The sequence below is a fragment of the Notamacropus eugenii genome, chromosome 3 (assembly GCF_028372415.1).
Source record: "Notamacropus eugenii isolate mMacEug1 chromosome 3, mMacEug1.pri_v2, whole genome shotgun sequence".
Lineage (NCBI taxonomy): Eukaryota > Metazoa > Chordata > Mammalia > Diprotodontia > Macropodidae > Notamacropus > Notamacropus eugenii.
This window is the reverse complement of record NC_092874.1, coordinates 67,940,484-67,953,537: the sequence shown is the minus strand read 5'-3', so window position 1 is coordinate 67,953,537 and position 13,054 is coordinate 67,940,484. Positions and strand designations below refer to the sequence as shown.

General features: G+C 39.6%; 1 protein-coding gene across 1 annotated transcript; it reads right to left on the bottom strand.

Annotated features, from left to right (window-relative positions):
• Positions 1 to 226: 226 nt before the first annotated feature.
• Positions 227 to 12,781, bottom strand: LOC140532843 (patched domain-containing protein 3-like). The gene is made up of 4 exons (XM_072651811.1): positions 11,680 to 12,781; positions 10,829 to 10,950; positions 6,706 to 6,851; positions 227 to 2,850 (listed from the first exon to the last, which is right to left on the bottom strand). The coding sequence occupies exons 1-4, from the start codon at positions 12,559 to 12,561 to the stop codon at positions 1,295 to 1,297; spliced, it is 2,706 nt and encodes a 901-aa protein (XP_072507912.1). The 5' UTR covers positions 12,562 to 12,781; the 3' UTR covers positions 227 to 1,294.
• Positions 12,782 to 13,054: the final 273 nt, after the last annotated feature.

Sequence of the window (13,054 nt, the reverse complement as noted above, 5' to 3'; positions counted from 1 at the left end):
ATTTTTAGAAGGAAGTACCTGGCTTCTAAAGAACTAAAAAAAATGCTTGTTGATTGGATATGAAGAGAATTTCACTTCTCTGGCAAGAAAGATGACTCATTGGTTGGAGCAGGGAAGGATAGATGTTATGAGAGGGTGTAGTGCCAATGCAATATTCAGAATGCCTATGGCAGTCATGAATATCCTGGTGGAATTCTGAATGGTGAAACACAACAGACTCTCCACATGGAAGGCAGAACCAAAACATTTATTCAGACACCAGAAATCCAAATCACAGTAACAAAAATCTATACACAAAATAACAATACAGAGAATAACACCACCCCCAAGTATTCCTTCTCTTAAGCTTTCCACAAACCAGCTACCTTAAACTAATCACAACCAGGCTCCCTTAAACAAAATCACAATCAAGCTCTTTCACTCATGCTAGCCAGCTGCCTACTTGCCTGCATCCTTCCTAGCTCTGACTGCTCTCATGACTAACTTCCTCTCAGCTCTGCTCTAAATCCACCTCTTCCTGTTACACCCTTCTTGTTCCACCTGTTGATCAAGCTACTCCCAGCACAGGCTCCATGTAACTCAGACTTCCATGGGACCCAGGCAGGTCACAGGAGTCAATTAATGAAAGGGAAAGATCTTCCCATTTAAATTACCATTAAAGAGGGACCTTACTCAGGAAGACCTTGGTAATTTATGTTTCAATTTGGAAGGCAAAGATACACTCAGAGGTAATCACTGAATAATTTTTAAAAATGAAGATTTAATTAGCCATGGCAAAATAAGAATATTCAACAAAGGCAAGCACTAAGGACATCCTGAGTTTATTCGAATAAGCAAAGCTCCTGATTGGCTCATTGTAGCCCACTGGCCAAATGTTAGAGTAAAGCTGGAGCTCCTCCTAGCAATATTTGGACTCAGAAAACCAGAAAGTGATCAATAGCCTGAGTCATTAGATCAAGTCTCAAAACTAATTGGAGGAAAACAAGTAAAATTGGCATGGTGCTGAGAATGAGGATCCTGCAACTACCATAGATGGTATGGTTACTGAAGGAAGGAAGGAAAAGTACACTAGTGGAATTGAGGAAGGGAGTGTTAGGAGATATTACGGTGCGAGTAAGTCATTTAACCCAGACAGATCCTGCTTCTTATGGTCATGGATTTAAAAGGTTAGCACAAAAAAGATTTTGACCTAAATCATGCAATACATTACATCTGGGAAAAGTGGACTTCAAGTTAAGAAAAAATACATTTTGCCAACTTCTTTAATGGCCTCATTTACAAAAGAGCATAGTGATTAAGGACAGTCAGGATCTCTGCAAGGAGTCTCTTCATGGGCTCTGCTACAAATTCCAAAAAAGGTTAAAAACACTGGAATAAAGATGAGGCCATGAGCAGCCCCAAACAAAATAACCAGAAACATAATCTTGAAAAAAGTTCTGAAGATGTAAGCTTTTGCCGCAGCTAAGGCAACCACCCCTATTATTGTAGAAGCAGCACCTTGTACAACTGGGTAGCCCATAAGATCCAATGCCCCAATTATTTTTTGGTTTGCACTGGTACTGTCACTAGAAACAAATGCATAGGAAATATGAGCAGAAAAGTCTACTGAAAACCCAATACAAATGATAAGGTTGATCATGGATATGGAATCAAGATTGACATTCCAATATGACATGAAACCTGCCACACCCACAATCACAGATGAAATAGCAAAGGTCACCCACAAAGAACATAGTGGATTGGGAATGAACAATAAGGAAACTACCAACATGGCAGCAGCTGCAACAAGTGTATTTTGAATAGTGTTCTCTACGATCACAGAATACTGATCAAAATAGATAAATGCAGGGTGATACACAGTAAGGGGAATGTCACACTGTGCAGCAGTACTTCTTAGCTGGTTTAACATCATCTTTTCACTTACTGCAGTACTGACATTTACTGACTGAATGAAGAACCGTGAAGACAATATTTCTCTTGCAGTTCTATTAACTTGCATATCCCACTCATACTGTGGAACGAATTGTAAAAACTGATCTAAGTGTCTGAAAAAAACAGTCCTATTATTTATATTTTGGTGTATAGCTTCGAAAAATTTCTCATATGCCCTTAACCAGGAATCTGAGAATGTTTCACTCACATAATGATTTTTTTCTAACGATTGAATACAATTGTCCAAATTGTTCCGAGTGATTTCATCCCAAAATGGTACAGATTTAGTGACAAAAACCATGATCCTAGGACCAAATTCTGAAAAATATTTCTTATCCATTGAATAATAAGGAACGATATAGGAATTATCATTGGCCAGGTTTCGAAGGTCTATACCTTCCTGGATTTGGAAACACCCATAAATACTAGCAGCCAAGTATCCAGCATAAAGCAGCACCACAAATAACTTAGACCAGATGTTGGTGATCAAGGGACCATAATACTTCCTAAAGAATGTATTCATTGCATGGGTTTCTTCTTCACCATTTGGTGAGAGACAAAGGCCTTTTCTACAGAGAAACTTTTTGACAGATGAACATCTGCCATAATCCTCTTGAAAGACAAATTGGCTCAGATAGACTTCGACTTTACCGTTGAGGGCAAGAAATGCTCCAAAACAGGTAATGTTATATAAAAAACAAAAAAGAAGAGCTGTTCCCGTATAGATACAAAAGGCCTGCACAGATTTGAAAGAGGTCATAATCCCAACATAGAAGGCGAGGACATCAGTCAGCGTGGTGATTGTAATGGACACAGCTGCCTCTGCGTACGTATCAGCCAGCCTGTCTTCAAGGCTATGGATGAATTTGGTCCGCTGCCATGCAGAAACCATGATAAACATGTCATCCACACCAACTCCTATAAAGTAGGGGGAAAGAACTGCAGTTTATAACAGCTCATTCAAAATTAAACAGATTGATCCAAATTTTTATCTATTTCTTAATGACAATCTATACAATTCCCTCTTCTTTGCAGAGGTACAGATTGTATATTTGTACATTACACATAACTATTGGACTTGTTTGATTTCCTGGTTAGTTCTACTCAATGCTTTTTGCTCTTCCTTCTTCATTCTTGGTAATAAAGACTGCCTCTTTGGGTAAAGCAAGGGGAAAAGATACATTTGGAAATTAAGATAATGTAAAAGAAATTCAAATGCAATTTTGGAAAAGTAATATCATTTTTAACAATGACAAGTTGTATCCTTTATGACAAACTGAATTGGAATTTTACAATTTAAACTGATGTCATCATAATATCCTAAAAAAAAAGGATTTTTGCTCCTACCTTATATGGAATGTATGAGTCTCCTCATAGTGCTTGAGTCACAACCCTAAAATCTCATTAAAAAGACATTAGAACATGATTGTGTAAGCCATATGGCAGGTGTGTTTGAGATACTACTAGTCCCATGAGTCTCTTAACCTTAGAGGGTGATTAATACACATTGTGAGTCCCATCAAACTGTGAAAATGTATGAAGGTATTCTGCCATGAGCTTCCAACCTTCAAAGGCATCCGAGGACCAATAGCAGAGTAGCTCACACCACTACCATAGGATCTGACCTATTAGTATCTGACCTAGCTGTGATATATGGCCAAAGAAGAATCATTGAAATTCAGCTGGAAGGAATGCTAAATTTATCTAGTCCAGCCTGTCTTGGTAGAGAAACTTCTTTATAACATTTCCAAGTAGTCATTCAGTTGTCATTTGAAGATCTAAAGTAGGGAAAAACTCACCACCCCTAGATGCAGATAATTCCACTTTTAGATTATCCTAATCATCAGAAAGTTTCTTGTTGTACCAAGACTACAGTTTCCAACCACTTCCTAATTCTACCAGCTGGGATCAACTAAAACAAATCCAATGACTCCTTCACATTACTGTCCTTAAAATACTTTAAAACACCTTTCCTTTCTCTTTTATACCTTCTCTTCTCCAACCTAAATGGCCCTGTTCCCTTGTCTGTCAGATAAACAGGACATACGTGTATTGTACTAAAGATAGGTAGGACAGTTATAATACTTGAATGCTTAAAATAAATGGACTACATAACAGAAAATCTGTCTGTTTGCTTATATTTCTAATAGGACTTATATAGATATGAAAAAGAAGTTCATTCTCTGGTGTAATTTGGGCAGACTAGAAAGACACTTTGCCTTGAAATCTTTCCCTAACTGGCTAATGCTTCAAGGCATTATGGTAGACAGTAAGACACTCATGAAGTCAGGGATGGGCCCTTTCCTTCTGCCAGGAGAAACAAATCCTCAGTGCTCTGCTACAAGAAGAAAAACAAAAAAAAAATAAAATTTATATGAAAATGCAGAGGGAAATCCTAACCTTTGTCAGGGGATTAAAAGTGGGAAGAAGAAGGAATGTATGAAGAAAAGTGGAAGCTTTGGAACATAAAAGTGTGACACTCTTTCCGAAGAGGCAAAGTTCTTCACCTGGAGTCTTCACTCGCCAAGGGATCTATGGATTTATTTCAGGAGGTCTATGATCTTGGACTGGAAAAATTACATCTTTATTTTCACTCACTTTTAATTGAAATTTAGCATTTCCTTCAATTCTGAATGTAGGCAATAAACACATTCTGAGAGGACTTCATAGGCTTCACTAAACTGTCAAGGGGAACCTTGACACAAAAAAAATGGTAATCATGGGGGCAATAACAGTACCTACTTTCATAGGGTTCTCGTGAGCATTAAATAACATATATAAAGCATTTTCGAAAAACTTAAAAGCACTTTATGAATATTCGCTATTATTATCATCATCATCATGATGTCTGTATTCTCCCATCTGGGTATTACAGTGAGTAAATAAAACCTGGACTTCTGCTACTCAAACACTGAGGACTATACCATCTATTTAAACACTATGCTCTTTATATGTAGAACATAGAATTACATGGGACCATAAGTTCATATCCTTTTCTTGTATGAAAGGATAAAAACATATACCAATCTCTTATAACTCTGCTTGCGATAGATATAGCTTAAATCAGTAACTCTTACCCTAGAAAGGAGAATGCCATGAAAGATAATTATAGTATAATATGGATCCTAAATTCTGAAGGAAAAAACCTGACCAGATTTCTAAGGGTTCACAGAACCTCCACTAGACAAAAAATCTACAGGGAAAGTCAGTCAGCCCAGCAGAGATGGAAAACTGTCAAGAATGAAATTCTGAAGATAACTTTTGGTGTCCTCAAGGAAAGAACAGGGAAGTAGCCTAAAAGATTCTGATGTGAATGCACAAGAAACTCATCAACAAACATGGATTTCTTAAAGGACATACAGAGAAAAAAGACAAAGACAGATAACTGATGGCAAATATAAAATGATATCATCTTATAAGGAACACTAAAACACAGAATAACCAAAGCTGTGAAAAAAACACAAAAGGGAGAATTTAAAAAAAATTTATATCAAGGGAAATGAGGAAGATGAAAAGCTAGCAAAGGCTACATAACTGCTTTGATGGGATGGATGAGTACACACTAAGTTAGAGTTGAAGCAAGATTGAATTCCATTCTTATTTTGTTTCAGTAATCCTTGGGTTGGAAAGGACAGAACAAAACTAGGTAAGAAGGTCTTGAAACCCAACATAAGATGGAAGATTATAAAAGGTCACCTACCTGTCTTTGCCAAGCACGTTTCATTAGGCCAACATTAACTAAATTCTAAGAACTAGGGACTGTGATTACTGCGCCCCTATCACTGATCTTTATGAGAACATGGAGCTAAGGAGAAGAGCTTTGGGACAGAAGTAAGGCAAGTGCTGTCCCAGTGATCACCAACAGAGAAGAAAGTAGCTCATCAAAATATTAGGCAGCAAGCTTAGCATTGATCTCTGGCAAAATTTAATAACATATTTTTAAAGGGATTGTTAGTGAACATCTAGGAAAATATGGGATGATCACAAAAAGCCAGGATGTCTTCATTAAAAACCGTTTATGTCAACCCTACAAAGAATAGGCATAGAAGAAGATTTTTTTAAAAATATAATAAAAGTAGATATCTAAAACTAAAAGTTAAGTCTCAAAGAATGCCTAGCAGTTCAGCTCAGTTGCCATGTTGCCTTGTCCAATCATCAAGTTGTTGGTACTCTCTCTACCAAAATTACTTGATAACTATTTTGTATTGACTATTCACGTTATCCTTCCCACCCTCAGTAAAATGTAAGCACCTTGAGTACAGGGACTGCTCCATTTCAGTCTTTGTAGCCCTAGTGCCAAAAACATTGAGATAGATAAACAGATGGATAAATCAGTAGACAGAAAATTCAGTAGATAGAGAAAAAGACAGACACATATAGAGATACATCAATAAATATGTGGATAGAATAGAAAGATAGATCAATAGACACAGAGGCAGAGAGAGAGAGAGATCAGTAGATAGATGATAGAGATAGATAGAAATAAACATACATATATATAGATGCATAGAAAGTCCTCAATAAATGTTTATTAAATGAAGACAGCTTAGCAACATAAATAACTGCGTGCTTGAAGTTCCTTTATTTTGTTTGTATGTCTATATTTACTGGTAAGAAAAAAAAGTAAATAATATTGTATTGTGTAGGCCTGGTGCACAAATTCAGAAGTAGATGAGAAAAGCCTAGAGGAATCATTCACTCAAGGAATTTTTTTCTTCCCAGATCTTTTAACTTAATTGAAACAGATTTATAATCCTAGTTCTCTTTTCTCACCTAGAATAAGAAATGGTGCATTGGAAACTGTGACAACAAATGGCATCCCACAATGCAGCAAGAGGCCAAAGCTGCTCAACACTGCTAAACCAGCTGAAACGACTCCAAACGCTGCCACCCACATTTTGCTGATTATATGGTTCGTCCTGAAAAATTTGAAAAGAAACGTTACTGAGATAGTGACCCATCTATTTAACTTCAGCTAATTCAAATAAGTTTTCTTAGAAATTTATGACACCACTAAACAGTGAATTTATTCAGAGCACTGACTTTAACTACACTTATTAACTTATAGAAGTCCCCACTTTCAAAAACTCAAACATTCTAGCTTTTGAAGGTTAATGCCTCCCTCAACACTGATCTGCAAAGACATATACAAAAGGCAATGCAAGACGCTTTTTTTCTAGGTGTAGGCATAAACATGGCCCACATCTTCTTTCAGTAGAAAGCTATTTAGGTTTATTTTGTGGTCAATAAATGGCATAGGCATTCTCTGAAATTCTCCAGAGTGTAAATTCCAAAGTTTTAAACTAAATCACAGAAACACAGAATTTCAAAGTAGGGAGGGATTCCATTAACCACCTAGTTCAACCCAATTCCCTCTGTGATATACCAGTCTTTGCTTGAAGATCACTTGTGTGGTCTATTCAAAATGTCTTTCGCTAAATGCAGCATGACTTGGACCATTGAGGAAGTGAATGAGATTGTCAAGAGAAACAAAAAAAGATTGAGAACCTTGGAAAATACCAATAGTAAAGTATGGAGGAAGGGTTCATATATCAGCATAGGATCCAGAGAAGACACAATTAGAGAAGAAAGAGAAAAAATTACAAGAGTATGGTGTTTCTGAGGCCAATTCATATGGTATGAGGGAGATGATAAATAGTAGAGAATTATCCAGAGAGATCAAGGAGGAAGAAACCGATGGAGGGGAAGTCATTTGATCTATAACTAAATGGCTGGTGGCCTTAAAGAGAGAAATTTCAATACAGTAATGAAAATTGAAGGCCACAGGTTAAGGAAAGGACAGATACTGAGGAAGTAGAGATAGAATGTAGACAACTTTTGTCATGACATTTAATTGTGAAAGGAAGGATGTGGACGGATGGTAGTTGAATGAGATACAGAGGTGAAAGAAAGGACTTAAAAAAAATTGGAGAGACCTGGACATGTTCAAAGGCAGAGAAGTATGACCCTAAGGTGAGGGAAAGATTGATGGTGAAATGAGAAAGAAAATTCTCAGAAGATGCATAGAGAAATGAAATCATGGGCATAGGTAGAAAGGAGCAGAGACAACTCTTCTGTGATCTGCGGTAAGCAAAAGACAGTTGGTAACATAGAGTTTTGTTGGAATGCTGAGGGATGGCCTCAGTCTTCTCAATGAAGTAGGAGTCTAGGTCAAATGCTATGTGGGGAGACATTTGACCAGAATAGGGATACGGGTTAAGGAGGAGGTCTTATGGGAATGCCATTTGTACTCAAGGTAGTGAGACCAGATGACCAGACTTGAGGTACCAGGACAGCTAGAGGAAGATTGAGGTAACAGGCACCAGCGATGGAGAATTTACAGAATTAATCTGCCTCCAAGTACAAAACTGAATTAGTTGTGTCAGCATCTGAAAGGTCTCCACTTAGCCTTTGCTTCTAAGTTCTAGGTAGGGATGAGGCACAGGAGTGCTGATCTGATGGTGAGCTTTCACGTGGTTTCAAAGTCATTCACATGCTCAAAACTGTCAGCAGTTCTATATTCTCTAACAAATACATTCTAAGCTGCTCAAATCAATCTCTAATTCCTTCCCTGCTGCCTACACATACAGACAGGTTTCCCCATCCTTAAAAACAACAGCAAGAAAAGACAACTTCTTAACCCTATTAACTATAGCTCTTTCCTCCATTTCATAACCAAACTCCTAGAAAAAGGCTAATTAACATTTATATAACACTTTATTGTTTGCAAAACACTTACTATAATCTTATCTCATTTGATCTGCACACCAATCCTACAAAGTAGATGTTACCATTATCCCATTAAGGCAGAGAGAGTTTTAAGTGGCTTTCCTAGGGACATGCAGTTAGCATGTGAAGCAAGACTCAAACTCAGGTCTTCCTGACTCTAAATTTACCTTTCTAGTCCATATACCACCAAACTTTCTACAGTCAGTGTCCTCATTTTCTCTCAGCTCACCTAATGCTCAGTCCTTTACAACCTGACTTCCAACCTCATTGCTCAACTGAAACAGCTTGTTCCAAAGTTACCAATGATCTTAATCATGTTGAGTGGCCTTTTTTCAATGTTCATTCTTTATAACCTTTCTGTAGCATCTGACACTACTGACCACCCCAGTCTTCTTGGACATTTGCTCCTCTCCACAATTTTGGGACATCACTCTATTTTGATTTTCCTCCTTCCTATCAGGCTGTTCCTTTTCCATCTCCATAGCATAAGTACCTACTATGTGTCAAGGGCTGTGCTATGGGCTGGGGATGCAAAGTAAAAAAACAAAAACAACCCTCAAAGACTCTGCAATCTATTAGAGGCTACAACATGTACAAGTTAATAAAAAAACAAATATGAGGCAATTCTGGGGGTGGGCACCAGCAGAGAGTGGAAATAAAGAAAGTTTCATGGAGAAGGTGGCACATGAGGCAAATTTTGAAGGAAATGGAGATTTTAAGAGTTCAAGGTGAGGCAAGAGTGCATTTTAGACACGGGAGATTGTCATTACAGAGGTTCAGAGATGGAATGTGGAGTCAGGCATGAGGGACGATAAGAAGTCCACTTTGGCTGGAGAATGAATTAAAGAGTATGGGAAGTGAATAATACTGGAAAAGGTAGGTTGGGGGGCAGTTTATGAAGGGTTTTAAAAGCAAAACAGAGGAATGGATGCTGGAGGTAATGGATAGCCAAGACATCAAAATCTTCCATATTCCTAAACAGGTGTAGTGCAAGGCTCTGTCCTGGGTCCTCTTCTACACTTCCTCTCAAGGTGACCTCATGAACTTCCATAGATTCAATTATCATCTCTATGCAAATGACTCTCACATCTATATATCCAACTCTCACTTTCCTCAGCTTTTATCCCTCAATATCAACTACATACTGGACATTTCCATAGGGATGTTTTGTAGACATTTTAGATTGAATGGGTCTAAAATAGTATTTGGTATCTTTCCTCTAAAAGCCAACTTCTCCCTGCATTCCCTCTTTCTCCTGACGACAGTACTATCCTTCCAGACACTCAGGTTTGCCATTCAAAGAATCACCTTGACTTAGTCCTCTTCCTAACCCTCTGCCTTCTACACTCTCATAGCACTTTTATTGCATTACTTTTATTATTTAACTGTTAAAAAAGTAAATTACGATAACAACTGCGTAGAAAAATTTCTTCTGTCAGACTGTAAGCTTTCTGAGGGGAGGGATTAATTTTCTTTTTGTATCTCCTTCAAAATCTTTAATATGCTTTGATAAAAATAGATGCTTGATAAACATTTATTGAATTAATATAGGATGCTAAAATAACTGGTTGAATGGAAAAAATTAAATCAAACTAATTTTGGACGTCACCGAAATAGGGCTAAATATAGTTGTTTTGCTCAGCTTAATCATTATTTTTTAAATTAAATTCATTCAAACATTTTTTGTGCACAACCTATATACTTGTAAAAATGATGAAAATGCCATGATAATTTTTGACAACCTCCCCCCAAGAATAAATAAGGGTCTTTATCTTTGAATTCAGAGCTCTAACTTCTGTTTTATCAATATAGTCAGAGAACAATTTATAACCAGAAAAACAAAGACTGTCACAGTGGAAGAATAAACTCTCATTTCCGTTACAATTAGGCTATGTAGTTTATCAGTGATTCCTGCTATAATGTTTTAAATTTAACATAAAATCAAAGAGTTGCTTCAAGGTTCCATTTCTCTCTCAATATAAGATTATATTCAATACAAATGAAAAAAATAGGACCATTAAGGCAGTGAATGAGATAAATATGATGTGCCAGTTCTAACTCGTGCCAGTTTCTGTTGCTTCTAAGCTCACTCATAAGCAAGTGGTGATGGAAACAAAAGAAAAGGTAATATTCAATTAAGAATTTAAACAATAAGAATCACAGTTACCTATAACAGGAGATCACTGAAAAGAATATGATGAGAAAGTAGCAGACAGAAAACAATGGAATTACTTCCTTCACAATTCCTTCGAATTCCTTCTGTCTGGATAGTGATGTGAAATAGGACACCTGAGGTAAAATAGAATCAGGAAAATTACATTTTTATTTGTTCATAAATTTTAAAGGGTGAAATACAACAATTTATATTTTAGAACGTAAAAATTCTAGGAGAAATATAAATATACGGATGCTATTTGTTACTACAGTAAAATGCAAATTTGCTAGCACCATCCTCTTCTCCCACATTCCCCATTGAGTCACAACCTTCTTTGCTTAAAAAAAAAATTGTCTATTATCTTAGGAGAGCATTTCCAGAGTCAATTTTGAACCAAGAAAAATGAGGTAAATGGGTGTTTCCAACATGACCAATCTAATATCAATGATGGGGGCAGCTTCTTGTACCCAGTTCTAAATGCTTCCATACCCTCTCAGTGTGACAAACACTAGGGCCTAGAGCCCCTATTTCACTCTGGTGATGAGCCTAGATAGTCTTTAGGTAGCTTCCACCCTGATGGTTTCAAAGTACCGTAGGGAACTCGGAGAAAAACCCAGCCCTCACGAAGTCATTGACTCCATCAGACTGGAACTCTCATTTAAGTGGAGAGTGGACTGGACTGGAATCCAGAAAGATCTGGATTCAAGAATTGCCTCTGACACATGTTGGTTGTATGACCTTAAACAAGTCATCTAACATCTCTCAGTGCCCTGGGCGCCTCTGTGACACCCTAGAACAGGGAAGTCCCACGTTCCATCCCTAGCCTTGCCTCCCCATCTCCAGCCGCAGGTTCCTGCGGGTACCTCCAAGTTCTCCAGCCGCAGTTTCTGCAGCACCAACGGGAAGTCCTTGAGGAAAGCGTTCAGCCACGCGTGGCTCATTTCGCGGTCGGGCGCTGCGTCTTCACGAAGGTAATACACCAGCTTCACAGCCTTAGCCGTCTTCAGCCTCCAGTAGGGGTTTATCCCGGACCCGAGCTCCACGCCCCCGACCACGTTGCCCAGAAAGGCCGCGGAGGATCTATTTACCCTCAGGAAGGGGAAAGTAACAGTCGTGGGTATAGTCTGAAATTGCAGAAGAGGATTAGGGAGACTGCACCCAGAGAGCGTGTGTGCGCACAGCTTTGCGTAGGTGAAGGGGACCCCTTCTGCGTCCTTTATACTCAGATTGTTCACGCTGGTGTCCAGCAATCTGATCTGCTCCCAAGCCGATGGTGTCAGCAAGTCCGAGGTGCTGACCACCAGGAGCGAGACGAACGCGCCCTCCGTGGTGAGCCTGGACTTCGAAAAGCGCCACGAGTCATTGGTGGGAAAATAGGCCTGGACCAGGCTCCTATCTCCCTTCGCAGGGCCCCCCACGGGTGTGAACTGCTCCTCGATGTCGTTCGTCTTGCGTTGTTCCAGGAACATAAAGCCACTCCCCAGGCCGGCCGACAGCAGCACAGGCAGCAGCAGGAAGACCCAGGGGTACTTGGCCACCACACGGCCCAGCCTGCGGAACAGCCGCGACAGGGGCGCCTCAATACAGCTGGTGTGGCACCGGGGTGCCGTGACCTGGGTGGCGCGGTCTTGGCTCTGGCTGCCAGCCACCGACTTGTCTACCTCTTTCGATAAAAGAGATTTAGGCTCCGGCGGCGGAGAGCGCGGACGACTGTCGGGCGGTAACTCGGCGTTATTCGGGATCATCCTAGGAATCGGATGAGCTGTGTACAGCTGAGCCCTAAGAGAGCGGGCGGGCGGCAGCCTCCACCGGCTGTTCCCGGGAGAAATCAACGGTAGCGCTACCTGGCGGAGCTGTCCAGACCCCTCCAGTCACGCGCTCAGCGTCCCGTTTAACGGCTCTACACGCAACCCCTCCACGCCCTGCGGGTTCCGTGGGCATCGCATCCAAACCCAGCCTTCAGACAGACGTGAGAGAGGCGGGGAAGTGAGACTCGGAGGACTTTTGCCTGCTCTCAGTTTGACCCTTGCACAACCTTGGACTGATTGAAACATTATTTCTGGAGGGATACTTGGGAGGGGAAGAGGGGCAATCTCAGAGAGTGAGACAACCTTGCTGGGAGATTCTCTCCACTTCGATGTGGAACTCTAAGCAAAAGAGTCCGCACCCAGAGGCTAAACGGCAGTGCCAGCAGAGGCTTTCAGGTGTATGTAGAGATTAATGCTCTAGCAATGCAGA